This window comes from Bos indicus x Bos taurus, chromosome 7 (genome assembly GCF_003369695.1).
Source record: "Bos indicus x Bos taurus breed Angus x Brahman F1 hybrid chromosome 7, Bos_hybrid_MaternalHap_v2.0, whole genome shotgun sequence".
Lineage (NCBI taxonomy): Eukaryota > Metazoa > Chordata > Mammalia > Artiodactyla > Bovidae > Bos > Bos indicus x Bos taurus.
The window spans coordinates 70,871,907-70,894,610 of record NC_040082.1 but is presented as its reverse complement, the minus strand read 5'-3'; the positions used below and the strand labels follow the sequence as shown (position 1 = coordinate 70,894,610).

At 46.2% G+C, this 22,704-nt stretch overlaps 1 protein-coding gene across 1 annotated transcript in view; it reads right to left on the bottom strand.

The window, feature by feature from the left end:
• Positions 1-17,182, bottom strand: part of COL23A1 (collagen type XXIII alpha 1 chain) — a 403,065-nt gene extending 385,883 nt beyond the window's left edge. Inside the window, exon 1 of the mRNA XM_027546798.1 lies at positions 16,629-17,182. Coding sequence (XP_027402599.1) covers positions 16,629-16,937 — 309 coding nt within the window. The 5' untranslated portion in view covers positions 16,938-17,182. The remainder of the gene's footprint in view (positions 1-16,628) is intronic.
• Positions 17,183-22,704: the final 5,522 nt, after the last annotated feature.

Here is a 22,704-nt window from a genome sequence, read left to right as displayed (position 1 = left end):
CTTCCAGAGTATTGCATCACATTTAATTTTTTACTTTTGACAAATGTACTATGGTTATGTGGGATTTCCAAGTAGTGCTAGTCGTAAAGAACCCACCAGCCAATGGAGGAGACATGAGAGATGTGGGTTCAGTCTCTGGGTTTGGAAGATCCCCTGGAGGAGGGCATGGCAACCCACTCCAGTATTCTTGTCTGGAGAATCCCATGGACAGAGGAGCCTGGTGGGCTACAATCCATAGGGTTGCAGAGTCGGACATGACTAAAATGACTTAGCATGCATGCACTATGGTTATGCACACATGTACAATGTTTCTGGTGGTGGTTTAGTCGCAAAGTTGTGTCCAACTCTTGTGATCCTGTGGACTATAGCCTGCCATGTTCCTCTGTCCATGGGATTCTCCAGGCAAGAATACTGGAGTGGGTTGCCATTTCCTTCTCCAGGGGATCTTCCCAACCCAGGAATTGAAGCCGGGTCTCCTTCATTGTAGGCAGATGACCAGCTGAGCTATGAGGGAAGCCCACAGTGTTTCTACATACATCTAAAATTATTCTAAAAAATCTTTAAAGCTATATCACGGCTTTCTACTTCTAGGCAAGATGGAGTAGGAATGATTAGTCTTACCCTCCTGCCTAAAACAATGTCAAAAATCCAAACAACAACAATAAAAAAAATCCCACAAACAAAATATATGAAGCAATGGTTTTGAAGATATTGAGATAAAGCAAGGAAGGAGAATGATCCTCAAAGACACAGAAAAAAAAAACTACTCTGGATTCCTGCCTGGAAAGAGTTTTCTAGGTTGTGGCACAAGAAGAAGAGATACAGGTGGAACCTTGCAGCTAGGAGTCCAGGGATACCAAGGTAGCTAGAGTTTGCAGAACAAAGGGCCTGGTAGGTGAGAGCTGCACACAGGAAGCATGGAAGCCATCCAGCATCTTCACTGGGTATTCAGCAGAGGGCACATGTGTGTGAAGAGACAATCTGAGGCAAGGAAAGGGTTAGAGGGAACAGTGCCCAGATCTCACGCAGGGCTGGGAAGAGCACAGGTTACGACACTGAGCAGGGGACCAAGAAGGGTCCTGTCTCAGGGGTAGGGGATAACCAGCCCTACACTAAATATAGCTCTCATTCCACCTAATGGATCTTAAAAACAAAACCCCCAAAGATTAAACTATTTCCAAGTAACAACTATGACCTAACAAAGCTCATGAATATTGATAGAAAAATAAAAATATCCAGCACCTAGAAAGGTAAAACTCATAACATCTGGCATATAATAAGAAATTATCAGCAGGAAAAATAGGCCCCATAATGAGGAAAAATCAGTTAATTGAGAATGACCCACAACTGCCATAGCACACAAAGACCTTAAAACAAGGATTGGAACTGTGTGGTCTATGTTCAAAAGGTTAAGTAGAGACATCAAAGATATTAAACAACCTAAACTGAAATTCTAGAGATGAGCACTATGATGTCTGAGATGGAAAACAGGACAGAAAGGATTAGTGGAGGATTAAACATTGCAGAGGAAAAGATTAGTAAAACAGTAATAGAAACTATCCAAAATGAACACAGAGAGAAAGAATTATTTTAAAAAGAAAGTATGGCAGTGAGCTTTGGGATTCAAGTGGCCTTATATGTGTGTAATTGGAGTTCCACAAAGGAGAGGAGGAAAAAGCATCTGAAGAAGAAATGGCCAAGAACTTTTTCAAATTTTGATGAAAACTATAAACTCACAGATTCAAGACTCTTAATGAAACTTAGGCAAAATAGACATGAAGGAAACTACACCAAGGCATAACATAATTGAATTGCTTAAAACCAGGGATAAAAAGAAAGTCTTAAAAGCACCCCCCCAAAATAGAGACATACTATATGAACAAATTAAACTTGCATATACTGCTGATGGGAATGTAAAATAATAAGATGGTCTTGAACAAGAGTTTGTCAGTTTCTTAAAAAGTTAATCACATATCTATCAGACAATAAACCATTCTACTCCAAGGTATTTATACCCAAGAGAAATGAAAGTATATTCCATACAAAGACTTGTCCATGAATGTCCATAGCTGCTTTATTTGTAATAGCCTCCAACTGAAATAATCCAAATATCCACTCACATGTGAAAGGATTAAAAAACTGTGGTTCAGTTCACTTCAGTCGCTCAGTCGTGTCCGACTCTTTGAGACCCCATGAACTGCAGCACACCAGGCCTCCCTGTCCATCACCAACTCCTGGAGTCCACCCAAACCCATGTCCACTGAGTCACTGATGCCATCCAACCATCTCATCCTCTGTCGTCCCCTTCTCCTCCTGCCCTCAATCTTTCCCAGCATCAAGGTCTTTTCAAATGAGTCAGGTCTTTGCATCAGGTGTCCAAAGTATTGGAGTTTCAGCTTCAACATCAGTCCTTCCAATGAACACCCAGGACTGATCTCCTTTAGGATGGACAAATCCATATAATAACAGTAACAGAAAAGAATGAACTAACAATGTATGCAAAAGTATCCAAGAAAGAGTCAATAATTATATTGAGTGAAAGAAACCAGATTCCTCTCCCCACCCCCAAAGAATGCATACTGTGTGATTCCATTCATATAAAAATCTTACAAAAAGGAAAACTGATCAATTGTGAAAAGAAATCAGCAATACCTGGGTGGCAGGTGGGAAAGAATGGAAGGGAGAGAATTCAAGGAAGAAAGAGGAAAAGTTTTGAGGGTCATGGGCTTGGGCGTGTTCACTATCTTGACTGTGGAGATGATCTCACAGGTGTACACGTGTCAAAATGTAGCAAATTATACATTTCAAATATATGGAGTTCACTATATGTCACATATAACCTAACAAAAGCCAGAGGACAAGGATGCTCAGGGCCTTGGCCCCCGAGGGCTTGGCTGGCTGGCGGGGCAGGAATCCTGGGCTCAGGAGGTATCCATTCACCATCCTGAGCCTCAGCTTCCACCACGGTGCCAGGTAAACATCCCGGCAGAGCCAGGTAAAGACAATGAGAACATCTAGCCCAACCCAGGCATTTGGCAGGAGCTCAGAAACTTTTCTCTAAAGAATGTGAATTTAATGGGTGACTTCCATTGGCATGCTGAATGACTCTTATAAACCACATCGGCAAACATTTCCTTAAGGGTCCTTGTTCAGTCCCAAAATACGTAAGTAAGTGTGTTTTGAAAGGTGTGGTCTGCAAACAAAATGCAAGTCTCCAGTAATCGTTAATTCATGTTCCCGTTCATCATTTTTCAAAGACACACACATCACTTGCCATCAGAACCCCTCTTCTAAGGTTCATTGTACCAGCGTGACAGAAAGAAATCCCACCAACTATACGAGCTCTGTGAGGGGGATGAACAATTTCCATCATGGCTTTGTTTTTTCTTTTTTCTTTTTAGCCACACTGCGTGCCTTGTGGGGTCTTTAGTTCCCCAACCAAGGAATGAACCCGGGCCCTTGGCAACGAGAATGCGGAGTCTTAGCCACTGATCAGATCAGATCAGATCAGTCGCTCAGTCATGTCCGACTCTTTGTGACCCCATGAATCGCAGCCACTGAACTGCCAGGGAATTCCCTCCATCATGGCTTCTGACATGTTGAAGAGAGCACTCAGGCTGCTCCCATGTGGGGCCTCCAAGCCTTCTCCACACCACAGCCCAGCTGCCATGTCAGGCCTGCTTTAATCCCCACATGGGGTTCCACCTGTTCTTGCTGACCCCTGCCCTCTTGATCCTGTCCTCAGTGAACATCTGGCATTTCTTGATGTGAAGGTCTAATTAGATGGTGGTGGGTTGAATTGTGGCCCCTGCCAAAATTCATGTGTTGCAGTCCTAACCCCCCAGTCCTTGAGTGTGTCTGCATTTGTGATGGGGTTTTTAAATAGATAATTAAGTTAAAATGAGGTTATTGGATCAGGTGGTCCCTGATCCAATATGACTGGTGTCCTCTTAAGGAGAGGAGATTCAGACACATATACACACAGAAGGAAGACCATGTGAGGACCAGGGAGAAGACAGCCATCCAAGGAGAGAGGCCTCAGGAAGAACCAACCTGCTGACACGTGGATCTCAGACTTCTAGCCTTTAGGATGATGAGAAAAGAAACATCTGTTGTTTCAGCCACCCTGACTGTGGTAATTTGTTAGGGCAGCACCAGTACACTAAAACAGATGGGGTGCCCTCACTTACCCCTGCCCCCACCCCACTCCACTTCCCCACTATCCCCAAGTGCACTGAAGTGAGAGGAGGCAGGGATAGGCTGAAAGGACTTTGACTGCCAGGCAGATTGAGATGTTTTCACCGTATGAGCTCGCAGGTGATGAGAGGCACTGAGGGTTGATGGGGGTGAGGGGAGGGAGACACCTTTGAGAATATTTAAGAAGAGGAATGGGAAGAATGATCAGTAGCCATGGACTCAGGGAGCACTAATTAAACAAAAGCCCAGGAAGACAGCAGCAGCAGAACCTGGATTGGCTGGGCTGAGTGATACTATGGTGCTTCTTCCAGCTCAACTCATTCACGGCCACTCCTAAGGTGTGAGCTTCATCACAGGAGCTGGAAGGAGGAGGAGGAATTGTCCCCAGGAAGCATGTGACACTGATGTTAGCAATCCTGGCAGCCCTGTGGCTAGGATTAGCCATGCGGGGAGTAGGTAAGGAGGGCAGTGCTGGCCCCTCACCACCCAGGGAAGTCCGGGGAAGGGGCCTTACTCCATGCTCATAGAAATGTAGTGAAGCAGACACCATCACCCTTTTTCCAGAGGAGGAAGCTGAGGCTTGGAAAAGTTGACTAATTTGTCCCAGGACACTGTGGTCAGTTTAGAGGCAGCTCCAGGCTCAAACCCAGGTCTCCCAGCTCTGAAGCAATGGCTTGAGTTGTGCCAGGCTTCCAGGTGGGACAACTTCTGTGGGGAGGCAAGGGGTTAAGTTGGTCTCGCCTTTCCCACTTCCTTCCTAGCTCCTGTGTGCATATATGTAGGAAAAAAGCAAGTTAGCCAAGATGGCGTGGTCATGCTCTCTCGCCCCATGTGCTCTTGCTCTTGCCCATGTTTTGTGAATAATGATTATGTAACAGCTGAGACGACTTACAGCACTGCATGTGTGATATGAGATACTTGCTTGGCCACAGGCTACTTTTGTTCTGTAAGCATATATAAGTTCCACCTGGAAAGCCCTGAGGACGTTATTTTAGGAGAGGTTATGTTATGAGAGGTCATGTTATGTCTGCTGCTACGCCTGCTTTGCCAGCCCAGAGAAAATAAACATGGCTGCAGTTCCTATGGCTCTTCGAGTTTTCTTCCAGCTTCCCTGTTCTCACCTTGCCTACCCTTGGTTTAGCGAACAGGGGGCACAGTGAAATATAGCAAGACAACTGGCATAGTAGGCATGATCAGCGAGACAAAATAACATCTGCATATGTGTATACACACGCTCATACATACCCCCACACATGCACACACTCACATTTATGTACATACTTAGACACATGTGTACTCACATGTATATACACACAGGCAGCATGCTCACATGTGTGCACACTTGCTCATACACACATACACACTCATACGCATGCACACTCTCAGGCTCTCCCAGTCCTTGCACTGGCTCCCCCTCACACACACACTCTATTCCCAGTGCTGTGTGAACTTGTCCTTCATTCATCTGAACCAAAAGATGGGTGTGAACACAAGATGCTAACAGCCCATACATCACACAAAAAGGCACAGTTAAGTAAATGGACAAACCCTGGTTTTTGTGTGATGATCCTCCTTGGAGGCCCAAGTTAAGTATTGATAGATTTTATTTAAATTGTCTTCTGAAAACACCAGAATTTTTTCTAACTACTTTATGATTTATTTCACAACGTAAAGTTGGAAGCAAATTCTGTTTTAAAAGTTCACGTTACCTATTGGAAGGTACTCCCACGTCCCTGATTTTGTGACTACATCAGAAAAACAAGGTTTTCTCATTTACCAATATGAATCAAAACAGGTATGTGTGAGGCCTCTTAACTCATTAGTTTAACCATGAGCATTTGGAGTACTTGTGCCATACTGCATATTCATGAAAGCAGACCAACTTATTAATTAAAGCAAACTTATTGGGTGTTTGAGAGCCCTTTCACAATGAAAATCCATCTAATAATTTTCATGAATAATTATATTTTTATTGTGATCAAAACTGAAATTTTTAATTTAAATGGAAAAATCTCATTTTGCTCAAATGAGAGACTGAAAAAAAATGGGGCAATGAAACTAATGCAGTCTGCTTTTCTTCAACAACCAAGTCACATTTCACATCACTGACTCAGAGACTGGACATGTTGATACCTTTTTCTCTTCTGTGTGTCCTTAACAGGATGGCACAACCCCAGTGGTAAAAAGATCTTAAGATCGTGCTTGTAACCACAGGACCTCCTGTCCAATTAGCAAAGACATTCCTTCTGGATTCAGTCAAAGAAAGTATTCCAACAAAAAGAACCATTTTCAGGATGTATACGATGTGTTGAGCTCTTCAGACATATCAACTGGTTTAATCCCCACAGAAACCTTATGAGGCAAATACAGTAATCCGCATTTAGTAGATGAGCAAACTGAGGTTTGGAAAAACAACCATTTACCCAAATCTGCACATCTGGGAAGGCATCCCTGGTGGCTCAGTGGTAAGGTATCTGCCTGCCAAAGCAGGAGACGCAGGTTTGATCCTTGGGTCAGGAAGACTCCCGGGAGAAGGACATGGCAACCCATTCCAATATTTTTGCATGGGAAATCCCATGGACAGAGGAGCCTGATGGGCTACAGTCCGTGGGGTTGCAAAAGAATTGGTACAACTCAGCGGCTAAACAACAACACAGCTGGGAAATGGCAGAACTCAGATGGGAACCCAGTTCTGCTTAAAGCTAAAGTATTCCCTGCTGCTCTACACATCAAACCCCTGCAGAGGATGGCCACACTGACAGGAAAAACTAAGGTATCGTTTCCCCAGGGGGCTGATGTGAGACTGTACAAAGGGACTCAGGTCATCCAGACTTCGGTGTACACTGCTGCCCCCACCTGGGGCTGGTCGCTGCCCCTCTGGGAGAGTGAAGCCTGTCTAGCAGGGGTTGGGATGGGGCTGTTAAGAAATACCACAAGAACAAATATGTGAACCTCTGTCCACGGTGTACACCGGAAGGCCCTTAACCATTTCCCCTGTAGCCTCCAGGAGTACACAGACATGCCTTTTTTAAAAACTATATCTGCAAGGAATTCTCTTGCAGTCCAGTGGTTAGGACTCTGAGCTTTCATCACTGATGGTCTGGGTTTGATCCCTGGTCAGGGAACTAAGATCCCACAAGTCACGCAGTATGGCCAAAAATAAATAATGTGTGCTTAGTCACTCAGTTATGTCTGACTCTTTGCAATCCCATGGACTATAGCCCACCAGGCTTCTCTGTTCATGGGATTCTCCAGGCAAGAATACTGGAGTGGGTTGCCATGCCCTCCTCCAGGGAATCTTCCCGACCCAGGGATCAAACCTAGGTCTTCCGCATTGCAGGTGATTCTTTACCATCTGAGCCAAAACAAATAGTAAGATAAAGTAAAATCTGTAAACTTATTTTTTTTCTCCCAATGGTTGGTGCTTAGTACTGAAATAGTTTCCAGATATGATGAAGGGCTGCTTTCTAAATGCCTGTGTCAACAGTTAAAGATTAATCCTGATCCTACACATGGAGAAAATCAACTGGAGAAGAGCTGGAGGTTGTGTGTGGCCTATGGAGAAGTTTACCAAACACTGTTACATTTGTTCACAGAATTAGAAATTGCATCGCAGAGGGAGTGCAGGCTCTGCAAAACACTGCTTAAGGAGGATTCTGCGCCAAATCAACAAATGAGCCTAATTCTGAAATGAAATCTTCAGAGTTCTTCCAAATCTTATTTTCAGACTTCTTTATCATTTGCTTTTTGCTTTTGCTTTCAACAACAACAGACCTAACTGACGTAAAATAAAAGCTCAACCGAAAGACAGATTGAATCCACTTTTCCCATCATAAAACTTGAAGCCTGATTTAACAATTTGATTTAAATTTGATATATCAAAATCATTTGATTTAACAGTTTGGGAATTCCACAGGAGGATAAACATGTATGTCACGGACAAACTTAAATGTTCCAAAATCAAGACAAAATACAAAGCCCTAAAAATGATCCTCTTTAGGCAGTTGCTCTACATCATAAAAAATAATAGAAGTAAGAAGCCTTCCCCACAAAACCGTCAGCTGTACTGTACCAACAAAGGTGTGGACTGGCCTAGATGTCGTGTTAATAGACGGATGCAGATTCCACCTATGAAATCCTGTGTGGCCATGAAATACGACCACAAGGACTGCACAGCACTTGGAAAAACGTTTTTGATAAAAAGGTTGAAATACACAGAGGCAAGGTGTAAATAGTGTGCACACTTAGAGATATATGAATCTGTACATCCAAACAAGGGCTGGAGAAAATCATGCAAAAGGTTACATAGTCCTTGTTTTAGGGTGGTGGGATCATCAATAACATTAGCCATGTTAGACTAGCATACATCTTGGTTATTTAAATTTAAAGAAAAAAGGAGGAAGGGGAAGGGTTGCCAAGCAGGCATGCTAATTCCCAACACTGGGTATAAAACCCTAAAGGAGGATGAGTTGAGAAGCTCCTGAGCAAAGAGAAAAGGGTTTGAAAGAACTCTTATCTCCCACCAACACCTAACAATGCCTAGTCGGGGGTCAGGAGTCAGAATTACATGGGAAAAGGGGGAAATGTATAGAAATCTGTGGTGAAAGAGAAGGCTCCCTGAAGGTACAGGATTATACCAAAGCTCTGTGGGGCCTTGACACTTAAGAACAGTGAGATCCAAGGCTCAGAGTTCACCCTGGGCTACACAGAATATTCTGTCCAGCCCTCCCTTCTCTCCCTGAATCACCATGGCCCCTCCCCACAGGTTGAGCAGTGTTCTTAGCCCCACCTCATGTGAAGAGAACTGAGGTTCTGGAGCCGCCTGGGCTACACTGCCAGCAGGTGGTAGAGGCTGCTATAAACTGAATGCTTGTGCCCCTCACTCCCTGCAATTCATGTGTTGAAACCTAATCCCCAATATGATGGTATTAGGAGATGGGGGCTTTGAGAGGGGGTTAGGACATGGGAGTGGAGCCCTTACAAATGGAATTAGTATACTTATAAAAGAGACACCAGCATCCCAGGTTGCTCAGTGGTAAAGAATCAGCCTGCCAACACAGAAGACGCAGCTTCCATTCCTGAGTCGGGAAGATCCCCTGGAATAGGAAACGGCAACCCACTGCAGTATTCTTGCCTGGAGAATCCCATGGACAGAGGAAACTGGCAGGCTACAGTCTATGGGGTCACAGAGTCAGACACAACTTATTGACTGAAAAACAACAAAAAAAAAGAGACCCTAGAGAGCTCCCTCAACCTTTCTGTCTGCCCTATGAGGACAGAGCGAGAAGACAGCTATCTATGAACCAGGAAGCAGGTCCTCACCAGACATCAAACCTGCTGATACCTTGATTCTGGACTTCCTAGCCTCCGCAACTGTGAGAAATAAGTATCTGTTGTTTAAGCCATCCAGTTTTGTAACAGCAGCTTGAACAGATGAAAGACAGTGGACTTCTGAGTTCTTGTCCAGAGTACCTCCTCTTCAGACTCAGGCCCCTCAAGGCCACCTTTACCCACAGCACCAGGCAAAGCTGAGCAACCTCCTGGCCTCACTGCTCCAGGTCACCGAGACTCAGGCACCCCAACACTCCTCAGCCAGGCCAGAGAGCAGCCTCCTTCCTCACAAGTACACTCCTATGGGGAGAACACTCCCTGGGAAGCGGATGGAAGTGGGCTGAGGAAGGTGGGCCCTGGGAGCAGGTGGTCCTGACTGCCCTCGGCTGGACAGGAAACTCATACAAAGGGTGGAGAAGACACACCCTCCCTTATCACTCCTCCTGCCAAAGACTTCTGCTGCCCTGAGAGAGCCTAAGCCTGGCCTGTGTGCCCAGAACAGGTCATGGCCTTCCTCTCAGTGACATTTCTCCCTTGTAAAACAAGGACAATAACTTCTGTCTTCCAAAACTCATGATGCTGTTGTGGGGAAGTTTTAAGATTTAAAGTTATCCTATAACTTGTTAAGCTCACATTTTGTGAGCATACTATATTCAGAGAAATACAGATTTTGATACAACTACAGATAAACCCCAATTTATCAATATACATAAACACCTACAAAACAAGTATCTACCAACCTACAGCCTATCCCATTTGATCAAAAATCTTTTAGCTGGATGTCAAGTAATTGAGGAAGAATTTCTCCAGTATGTGGCTCCAGCTTGTCGCCCAAGCCCCTCTCCTGTTATTCCTTGGATGATCATCTACTTGATTTGACTGGCCCCATGTCTTCTTCCTCTTCTTCTAATAACAACACTCCAAATTGCCCTTTAGGGGCCATCCTCCACTCCCAGTCCTTTCAGCTCCAGTGGGGTACACACAGATCTGCACAGGTGCACAATCCATCCCCCCACCCCCAGACCGCATGACTGGAGAGGCTGCCTGGCTCATCTCAGTGACTGGTTGAGGCAAACCATATTGACCACTGGAATGATTCAGGGGAACTATTGGGAAAGAGAAACTCTAACATGGAGGGTATGGACTTGGAGCTGCTGGCAGCTGCTCTGCCATTTCATGGGAAGAGTAAGGGGATCTTTGACAGATACAGAGCCAACACAAAGAAACACAAAATCAAGGCACCTCTAACTGTGCCTTATTGGAGAAGGAAATGGCAACCCACTCCAGTGTTCTTGCCTGGAGAATCCCAGGGACGAGGGAGCCTGGTGGGCTGCCATCTATGGAGTCGCAGAGTCGGACACGACTGAAGCGACTTAGCAGCAGCAGCAGCAGCAACTGTGCCTGAGCAGACATTTCCCTGGACATTTCAGTTACTCAAGCCAGTGAATTCCCTTTTTAATTAAGCCAGTGAGAGTTGGGGTCCTGTCACAGTGCTATTTGACAGAATAAGGATCCAAAGACAACTAGAAAGGTGGAACCTAATGAGATGATGCTCAACAAAGGTAAAGAAACATCCTGCTCTGGGGACCATGATTGTAACTGTACACACTTTAGAAGGGGATTTGGAGGTCATGGTGAGATATGGATGTTGAAAAAAACCAAGGGGGCCTATAGTTGGGGCTGGGGTGAGGAGGGGAAGCAGAGCTGTCTGGGCACACCTGACCGGTACAAGGCGCCACATACGGATTCACGTTTACTGATCTCCTCGGTCCTCAGAGCAGCTAGGACAGGCCCCTCCGGCCCGAGGCACCTCTTCCACTCACTGCACAGTAACGTGCAGGTGTCATCATTTTTGTGTGTGCCGTGATGTGGGAAGAGTTGGAAAGCAGGATCCTAGAGTGCCATCCCCAGCCACTCCAGCCAGTCATTTTGGGATCAGAACAGGAGGCGCTTAAGGGCTCAAGATCACAAACTACAAAGGATTGTGCCAGAGAGAATCCCAAATGATCAACATTGTCTTTGACTATGGCTAGAGGCAGAGCTGGAGAGCAGGACCTTGAAGGAAACAGAAATTTCGCAGCTGGAGAGTGTTCCCAAAGTGTGCAGCAGTGAAGAGGATATGGAGAACTGCGGCACCAGTTTGATGATTCTCCCCTCCCCTACCCCCACTTTTGTCCTCCTAGTGGGGCAACATTCTAGGGCACCCACCTGCCACTGTTAGTCGCTCCCTAATAGCCATTCCTAGGCTCCGTTCCACACAAAGCTACAATTTTCTTCCACTGGCAACATGCCCAGACTCAGAGAATGTACCGAACTCGGCCAAAGTCTCCTGTGGCAACCCCATTACCCTTGACAGGTCCCGATTCTGGCTGGTGGCTATAAGGAAATTTCCCTGACTCAAATAAAGGAGAAAGCCTCTCGAGAAGATGGCTTTTTCTCGCCCTCTTCCCTTCTACCTTGGCTATTCTTCCCTTCTACCTTGGCTATTCCTTGGCTACACATGCTTGGGGCTGCAGCAGCCATCTTACGGCCATAAGAATGGCAGATAATAACCTGGAACCCAGTCATGGCCAAGTCATGGAACTGACCCAAGGTCTGCAGCCTGCCTTTCAGGCTTCTCTGGTTATGTAAGCGAATTCAACAACTGTATTGTTTAAGGGATCGCACTTGGGTATTTTGGTGGAAGTGAAAGTCGCTCAGTCGTGTCCAACTCTTTTCGACCCCCATGGACTATACAGTCCATGGAATTCTCCAGGCCAGAATACTGTAGTGGGTAGTCTTTCCCTTCTCCAGGGGATCTTCCCGACCCAGGGATCGAACCCAGGTCTCCCACATTGCAGGTGGATTCTTTACCAGCTGAGCCACAAGGGTATTCTGGTACTTGCCATCAAAAGGCTTACTGACCAACACTTTACATTACCTAATTCGCTCATCACTGCATAGGTAGTTGTGGCCATCATATTAGGAAAGAGGAAGTTGGAGCTCAGGAAGTTGAAGAGGTTAGATGCCAAGACTAGTAAATTGTGGGACTTAAATCCCATTTATCATCTACCCTTCTCTACCTGCTGGTATAAATTCATTCAGCTTACAGATCCCCAGGAGTGATACTATAAATCTTTAAAACCAATGCACAGAAGTCCAATTCAACAATTTCAAAATACTTTGTGAAAGGAATACCCTGACAGTTGGCTTGTTCTAAACATGCTGCTGGTATTATAAAGCTCTCCTAAACTGTTGCAAAAAGAAAATAAAAAATAAAGTGGAGAAATAAAGTGAACATGCCAGGAAGTAAGTGGAAAGAAGCTTTTTTTTTGGTTTGGAAACCAGGAAATGTCAAGGAAACAAATGTAGCTATGATTTATACATGGTTTCCAGTTGACCCATGGGATTTAAAAATTGGCATTTTTAAGTGTATACCACAGAGCAATCCTGACAAGTGATAAGCTGCCACAGAGGCCAAAAAAGCTCCATTTGATTCTAGGTTTTATGCTAACTTATATACATACATACATACATATATATATATATATATATATAGTTGATGGTAGTGAAGGAAAGGGCTTGAATTTTACCCTGAATCTTTGGGTTTTTCTTAATCTTCAAACTGATTGGTCTGGACAAGGGAAGACCAATAGCCAACAACAAATCCATTGTAAGCTGGAAATAGTTTCCTTTAATACTAAATGTTTCTTTAATCCTTGCATTAAAATTTTTACTGTGGTATAGCTGTTTTACTCTAAAATTTAAGCTTTTGTAATACTTTAACTTAGATATAACTAATGGGGGGGTTTGATTACTGAGGCAAGCTATTTAAAGCACTTAAAAAGCATCATATCAGATGCTTGTTTTGCATTTATATTTTGGGGTCATACTGAAGATTGTTAAGGACTCTTGCTCCAAAGTCTTGCTTATTTTCTGAAAACCATTTATTTCATACCATGGGAAGGGTCTTTAATAATCATGAGTTATCATGAATATTCTTTTTTGTAGCTTCTGTATTTATGTTATCAGGCACATCAATCAGTCCCAAAGAAGTTATTTCAGGGTTCCGTTCCCAAGGGAACAAAGATAGTGGGTTCCATGTTAACAGTGGCTTTTGTAGGCTTATTTTTATTTTTCTGACATGAAAGTTGTGTATAGTTGGCAAGGATTTCTCTTCTCTGAAAACAAGCTTGTTGGTAAAAGGACAAGCTGCAGGCACCATCACATACACAACCACTTCAGCACAGGCTGAAAGGATGCTTCCTGAGAACAATTAGAACTGAAAAACATGTTCAAGTACAAATGTGCTTTCTTTAAGAGATTTTTCAGTTCATCATTTATTTGTCTTTGATATTGAATAGTTTTTTTTTTAAGTTATATTCAGATCTATTTAAAACCAATTACCAACTCCCACTACTGCACTTCTCACAGTCCCCTCATTTCAGCCAGGGGCTCTCAGGGTCACTGTCCAGGCTGTATACATTTCCCATCCAGCGACATCTGTGAGAAGAATGGCTAGAAGGAACAGCCTGGTGCCCTGGGAAAGAGATGCCTTTTCACAGGGACACGCAAACAGCCAGAAGCTCAGCCATGACTGCACTCGTAGTATGGCATCTCAGATGCTCCAAGTAGAGACTCCTCCACATCAAGTCTGGTTAGCTGAGATGTGTCCTATGCTAAAGGTATAGCCTGCAGAATGGAACAGCAAATTTCAAGTGAAAATCCCAGGATTTGACATTTTCCTTCACCTTACTACTGAAGAAGAGAAAAGAGGGTAGTGGGGGAGAGAGAGGTGGAATACTCTGCCTAGTAACTCCTTGGAAGCAGGATGAAGCAACTGCAATCTCTCCTATGATCTACGTAGTTCAGGCCTTAATCCACACCTCTCAGTGGTGGCTGCTTTCCTAGGACCCTCCTCCCTGTTGGAATGGACACAATTTGCAAGTTCCTCATAAAAAGTTTTACTGGGATTTCTGATGTACTCAATCAAACTTAATAGTTTATTTTTTTCTAAGTAAGAGGGGCCTCCTATTCAAAAGAACAGCCTGATTATTGCACTAACAGGTAGAAATTGTACTAGCCTTCCATAAATCAGTTCAACACCCTAGTCTCTAAGGATTTGCCAAAAGATAATGGGCTGCAACTATGAAACCAACACCAGGTGTTGCCAGCAGTGCTCCAGAAAGATTTCTGAAGTCTACAGGCACTTTCAGGAGGAACGTAGAAAATCATTTCATGAAGCAGCAATTTTGCCCAAAACCAAGCTAGAAGAGATGTAATACTGGCTTAAAATGACTAAGAAATAGGTATGGTGATCAAGAAGGCATGCTGTAGTCTTCTCCCGCTCTCTTTAAAGAACTCAAATCAACTCAACAATGGATACACAGCTCATTACTAAAGATCACAGACAGCACAATTCAGGGGACTCCACAGTAACAAGCCTACCCTTCCTCTCCCCTACCTTGAAACTCTATAGTGCTTTTCACACTATAGTTAAGGATGTCCTTTGAAGACTTCCCTGAGAGTCCCTTGGACTGCAAGGAGATCCAACCAGTCCATTCTGAAGGAGATCAGCCCTGGGATTTCTTTGGAAGGAATGATGCTGAAGCTGAAACTCCAGTACTTTGGCCACCTCATGTGAAGAGTTGACTCACTGGAAAAGACTCTGATGCTGGGAGGGACTGGGGGCAGGAGGAGAAGGGGACGACAGAAGATGAGATGACTGGATGGCATCACTGACTCAATGGAAGTGAGTCTGAGTGAACTCTGGGAGTTGGTGATGGACAGGGAGGCCTGGTGTGCTGCAATTCATGGGGTCGCAAAGAGTTGGACAGGACTGAGCGACTGAACTGAACTGGTGGCTCAGATGGTAAAGAATCTGCCTGCAATGCGGGAGACCAGGGTTCAATCCCTGGGTGGCAAAGATGCCCTGGAGAAGGACATGGCAACCCACTCCAGTATTCTTGACTGGGAACTCTCAAGGACAGAGGAGCCTAGCAAGCTACAGTCCATGGGGTCGCCAAGAGTGGGACAGGGCTGAGTGACTAACACTTTGGGGAGTATGCTGGGGATCTCCGGTTAAACGCCTTTCCTAGGAAGTAGAGGATGGCTCAGGCCAGGGAGCACAGCACAGCACAGCCAGGGGTATGCTAGCCAGTCTACCACCACCATTCTGTTGGAAAGTACCCCGCTGCACAGAAGGTGGAGGTTTTGATCAACATGATGGGCACAAGTTTGAAGTCCCAAATGTGGCTTCTGCTTTGAAGATGTATAACAGCAACCTTAACAGAAGTGTCACAGAATCTCATATGACACTTCTAGCAAGGAAACTCAAGATCTGCTGTGTCCACAATACCCAGGTGGCATCGCCCAGATGGAGTCAACACAAACTAGAATCTGGGTTTTCCGGCCCTGTTTTTTCTTCCCCTCATCCTCCCAAGCTGATGCTGGCATCCCCAAAAGTCTCCATCGCACTGAGTGCGCAAGGAGCACAAGGAGCCCTAGGCACAGCATAGCACCCCCAAGATGGAGCTGCTCTGAAACACTTTCCTGACGGGTCAGAGGGTGGACAGGGCAGGCTGAATTGACCATGTCCCTCCAAGGACCCTGGCCCGGGTCTGACAGACGTTTCCCGCCACCAGGAAACCTCTGGTCTGCTGGAGACCCCACACTCTGCAAGTATATCAGCATTGGGAACAGCAGCTGCTACCAGTGACAAGAGTCATCAGACCCCTCCCGAAAGAGCTCCTTCATTATCCCGGCACAGGTAAGAGGGCAGGCGCTTAAACGCAGGCGGGAAGCCACCGGTCCAAGCGCGCACACCCGTGGAAACTCGCCCCTAGATCTGTTACTTCAAAGTCCGCAGTCTTTCCTCTTCCTCCCCCTGCTCGTCCCCGAAACAGTCCAAGCTTGTTTTTCCCGCAAGCCGACCCTGAGGCTGGGGCGGGAACTGTAGGACCGATCGCTCGGCCGCCTGCACCCCAGCCTCCACCGCCTCCGACCCCTCCCCGTGCAGCCTGCCGGGACGCACTCGGGCGCTCACCGCTGGCGGGCGACCCCTCCCCAGCGCCACGGCTCCCGGCGCACGGGCACTCCCCGCTCCGCACGCTGCCCCTTACCTCACGCAGCAGGCGCTCCAGCCGCGGCTCGGCCCAGGCGGCCAAGGCGTCGGGAGTCCCCGCGCGCAACAGCAGCTCCCGCTCTTCCTCGAGGGCCGCCACCCGGCCCTGTAGCGCGGCCGCCTGGACGGCCAGCAGCAGGCAGGCGACCGCCGAGCTCGCGGAGAGCAGCAGGCACAGCGCGCTCACCGCCCAGGCCCGCGCTCCAGTCGCGGGGCTCACGGGTCCGCCGCCGCCGCCAGCTGCGTCTCCGTTCCGCTTGTCCTCGTAGGCGCGCCGGCCTGGACTCATGGCGCGCTCGTCGAGCATGAGCTCTCGGAGCCGGCGGTGCACAGAGCCCCGGGACGCGGGCTGAGCTTGTGGGAGCGGTCGGGAGAACCCGAGGCACGAGGTCGGCCGGGCGCGGGGCTCGGCCTCTGGGCAGCTGCTGGACTGCGGCGCACACCCCCTTCCCCGCTGCCAGCTCCTCCACAGCGGCCACTTTGGGCTGTTTCCTCTATGCAAATAGACCCTGCCAGAAAAGGAGCCGGGACCCACCCAGGGGAGGAGCGGCCCCGGCGGCCCGGCGCGGCGAGGGGGCGGGGGCGGGAAGGAAGCCGGCTCCTCCGAGCAGCCCCCGAGCGCGTCCGGCGAGCCCAGAGCGTTCAGCACTCACCTCTGCCCTTACCTGCTGTCGGCGTCGGGCTGCACCCACTGCCGCTCCCGCACCCCTGCGACTCCCCAGCCCGAGTTCCAGCTTCAAAATCCCAAGAGGTCTGAGGTGCACCCAGAGGCTGAGAGCGCCTTCTGCAGCCCACCGCTGGCTGCGGCATCACTCATTTCTTGGGAAGATTCCCCTAAACTTGTGAATTAACCTTTCTGACACTTTTTTTAAGGGTTCAAAACTTCAAACCCTAGGGCCAACTTAGTGAATCGTTTCTGGATGGTGCCCTAGCGCCGTTTGGTGGCGGAAAGGGACCTCTTGTGTATTCACACAGACGCAGTTAATCGGGATTGCGCCTGGCAGAGGAGTGAGAATCTTTAATACTCTCACCATTTATTATGTGCCAGACAATTGTAATAAGTTTTACAATTACTGACCTAGGTAAAGGCTTTCCTTTGAGAAAATTGAGACTTTTAACAAGTGCAAAAGATAGGGGGAAAGAACTCCCTCCAACTTTTGATGAGCTGATAGCTTCATTCTGTAATGGAAGCACAAGAAAGTGTTAAGTCACTCAGTCCTGTCCGACTCTGCGGTCCCACGGACTGGTAGCCCGCCAGGTTCCTCTGTCCATGGAATTCTCCAGGCAAGAATACTGGGGTGGGTTGCCATGTCCTTCTCCAGGGGTTCTTCCCAACCCAGGGATTGAACCTGGGTCTCCAGCGTTGCTGGCAGATTCTTTACCATCTGAGCCATCAGTGAAGCCCAATGGAAACACAATATAGCCAAAAATAATCATCTAGTATGTACCACATTTAAGCTATACTGTGATTCTGTATATTCTTTAACACGTGGTTAAAGTAGGAAAACCTGAGTGATAATCAAGAGGCTGGAACAGTCTTTTTTAAGAAAGGGGGGCAAGACTGAAGTCAGGCGCATTCTCTGCTGGCTCAAATTCCTACTTGGCATGTTATATCCTAAAATTGGTCCAACATAGTCTCCCACTAACTCTGGTAATACTCAAATAAAAACAACAGACTAACTTGGATCTTTGTAATGTGGGCAAATCCGCAGTGGTTTTTGAGGGAAAAAAAAAGACCTGTTATATCTTCCTGCTCCCTCTCTGGGTATCTTCAGATTTATAAGCTTCTTTGGACACATTACAAGGCTCTTAAAACTGCTGAGGACCTTCAGCTGACATGTTCCTCCTTACTCCCTTAATTTGGAGGAGAAACGTACCTCTGAGACTGGAGTAAAACAGAAATGGTTGGCATCTCACCCCTGCAACTTCATAACTGTGACCTTAGGTGACTTGGGGTTACAGTTGAGTGGTTAGACAGAGAAGGACTTATTAAAACCTAGTGTATGACCAATAAATAGCCTGAAAAGTATTTGCTTAGCAAACTGGATTGTCTTCTTTGAAAAGAGGTCAACACCATATTATAAGTTGACACTTCGTTCTTGCTACAAACACGTAGGCAAATTGCCCATCAGCTGCATGTATTGTTCACTATATTCCAGAAGCTTCTGTGTATCAAAAAAGCCAAGCTCATTGATTCCTTTGGCCTTTGTCCTTGCCTACTGCCTCACTATCTGGAATACCCTGCTCTCGGATCTTTGAGCAAGCTCCTCCTTTAGGTTAAGGTCCTCAGGTCCTTAAACCTTACTGTCTCTGAAAGACCTACCCAGATTGTCCAATCTAAGGAAGCTTCACTGACAGTCTTCAGAAGGATTACTCAGGGGAATCATTTATCACTGTTTGAAGTTACCTCTTTATTAACAAGACAAAGTTACCCCTTTGTCTTGTTCGCCACTGTTTTCTCAAAGAACAGTGCAGGATCTGGCAAATATTTGCCAAGTGAATTAAGGAAAGGTGAAAATACGTTTACTGTCTACACATCATTTTAAAAGGCAAGGAAGAAAATACTCTATCTTACGTCAGTTAGGGCCCTGGAAGGAAGAGATAGTATTCAGATTGAAGATAGTTTGATTGTAGAGACTGTGAAGCCAACAGGGGATGTGGAAGAAGCATTCTGGAGTATAAACAGTGGGAGGCAATGACTATTTCTCGCTGAAATGAGAAGAGGGAACTGTTGTTGGAATCCTGTGAATGCTCAGAGCTAAACAAAGGTTGGCTCAAAAGGAGCTGTGTCATTTGACAGGTCTGCAAAACCAAGGCTTGGAAGATAAGAAGCTGGGAGATAATCTCTCCTCTTACTCTCTGATCTGCTGGGCCTCCCAGTGATCAAACCTATTGGGCAGGGGAGCCCAGATGATGCAGTAACAAAGAGGTCAGCCTCCTAAGGGCAAAGAGCTGAGTCAGAGTGGTGGAGGGAAGATCTAGGGGATGGGAATCCACTGCATTCCCTAACATGCATATAGATTACCAAGGTCAGTCTAGCTACTATTGCCTCTGAAATGGCTAACCTGTCAGCGATAGGCACTAATCCTCAGAGACCAACTGGCTGCTGCTGCTGCTGCTAAGTCACTTCAGTCTTGTCCGACTCTGTGCAACCCCATAGACGGCAGCCCACCAGGCTCCCCCGTCCCTGGGATTCTCCAGGCAAGAACACTGGAGTGGGTTGCCATTTCCTTCTCCAATGCATGAAAGTGAAAAGTGAAAGTCAAGTCACTCAGTTGTGTCTGACTCTTAGCGACCCCATGGACTGCAGCCTTCCAGGCTCCTCTGTCCATGGGATTTTCCAGGCAAGAGTACTGGAGTGGGGTGCCATTGCCTTCTCTGGACCAACTGGCTACTTGGTGGCAAATCAACTACTTTGGATTCCCTTCATCCCAGAAGGGCCAGCAATTTGTTCCTCACAGGAATGGACAGCTGTTCTAGGTAAGGGCTTGTGTTCCCTGTTTGCAGAGACTCAGCCCGCACTACTATCTATATAGACTCCGCAATCCACAGGTATCCTATATAAACATACCATCCAACCAGGAAACCCACTTTACAGCAAAGTAAGTGTGGGAGTGAGCCCATGACCACAGAACCCACTGGTTATATTATATATTACATCCTGCACCAGCCAGAAGCAGCCAGCCTCACAGAACACTGGAACTACCTTTTGACGGCACAACTGAAGCACCAACTCATAGTATTCAGAGTCAATACGCTAAAAGACTGCACTGCCATTTTTCAGAATGTGGAATATGCATTAAATGAGGGACCTCTAATGATGCTTCTTTCCCAATAAAATGTGGGTCTAGGAACCAAAGGGTAGAAGCAAGAGTAGCCCCATTCACTGTTACTCCCCATGACCAGTGGTGGTGGTGGGGTTACCCTTGCTGTCCTCACCAAGCTGGGCCCTACAGGGTTGAAGATCCTACTTCCACTTCTCCAGAGCGTTACACTTGCCAGAGCCCACAGCAAGAGTCCATTCAACTATAAGCTATGGCTGCCCCCCAGGGCACTTTGAACTCTGTGTCCAGGGACCTGAACACAGGAGTAACTGACCCTCATCAGCAGGGAGAGGAGGGCCATTTTAGTACAGTGGGGGACGTGAGGACTATGGCAGGGACCTGCTAGCACTTCTTTGCCCATCACAATTGCAGTAAGCAGTCCCAGCCTGGTGATTGTCAAGGGTCCAGATGCTTCAGGACAAAAGGGATTAACTATTAAACTAACTATTTTATTAAAAAGGGATTACTTAGGTCAGATAGGGTTGATAACCACAACAGAAAATTGTAAATAATATCAATAATGTAGAGATTCAAATATGTTCAAAACGCTCTGTTTAAGAAGGCTCCTCTGTCCATGGGATTCTCTGGGAATAAATACTGGAGTGGGTTGCTGTGCCCTTTTCCAGGGGATATTCCCAACCCAGGAATCGAACCAGAACTTCTTGGGTCTTCTGCATTGGCAGGTGGGTTCTTTACCACTAGCACCACCTGGGAAGATGTTTAAGAAGGCTGCTGCTGCTAAGTCACTGCAGTCGTGTCCGACTCTGTGCGACCCCATAGATGGCAGCCCACCAGGCTCCCCCGTCCCTGGGATTCTCCAGGCAAGAACACTGGAGTGGGTTGCCATTTCCTTCTCCAATGCATGAAAGTGAAAAGTGAAAGTGAAATCTTTCAGTCCTGTCTGACTCAGTGACCCCATGGACTGCAGCCTACCAGGCTCCTCCATCCATGGGATTTTCCAGGCAAGAGTACTGGAGTGGGGTGCCATTGCCTTCTCCGAGTACTTAATCATTTTTTAAAATTTTCCAACAAAAATGGCTTAGCTTAAGCTTTAAGGCTTAAAGGGGTAAACTTCAATTACATAAGGAAATTGTTACCTAGAAAAGGCAGCACGACATTATGGGAAAAACACCAGCGTCTTGGTGTATAATGCCTTATAATGCCTACATTCCAGTTCTGGCTCCACTAATAGTTCATAGCCACTTACTGTTTCAGACCCTCAATTTTCTAGTTTGTAAAATGGATATACCAACCAGGACTAAATTTGCTCTATCTGAAACTAGAAAACTAGAGAAACTGTATGAAATGGCAGTTTTCAAGATACTGGACAGTAATCACAATGAAGGACAGTGATCCTTGGGAGATGGGGGGGAAATGAAGTGAGCCCAAGGACTGTCCCAGTTTACTCTCTGGAGAGATGTTTCCAGGTGACAGTGCAGGGAGGGGTAGTTAGGCACAGCCACCCTAAGGTGAAGGACCTACAAGTCCAAAGAGGCTGAGGCAGTTAGAATTCGCAGGGTAAAGGACTGGAGAGCAGAGCTGCAGACAGAGAGAGAACTCTCCATCTGAGATCATGACATTTGTGAAGAAACTACCTGGGCCAGGACAGAACTGCTAAGAAGGATGAGACTCTAATTAGAGAGGAAGCAAAGCCTACAGCTCACACTGGCCAGGAACAGCTCTTCTTCCCACCAACCAGCATGGAAAAGCTGACAATTCAGAGGGCAATGGGTAAAGTACACTAAAGATTTTGCATCAATAGTGGGGATAAACTAGCCTTAGACTAAACGCTGCTCTGGTCCTGTCTAACAGAGCTTAAACCATAAACCTGAAAGGATCAAAATGATTCAAGTAATTTAATCATGTTGCATAATAAAGCTCAAGTAAATATAAAAATACCCAGTATCCAAGAAGGTAAAACAAAAAGCCACAATCACCAGGCACACAAATAAGCAAGAAAATATGACCCATGATATGATAAAAAGCAATGCAAACTCAGAAAAGACGGTAGCAAGGATATTAAAAGTTATATCAGGATTCCATATGTTCAAGGAAATAAGAGGAGAGATTGAACACATTTAGGAGACACAAAAGATTTTTGTTAAAAGATGTAATTGAGAGATTAAAATGACAACACTTGACATGAAAAATAAACTGAATGGGATTAAAGGCAGAGCAGACACTGCAGAAGATTAATGAACTTGAAACTATAACAATAGAAACTATCCAAAATGAAACAGAGGAAAAAGA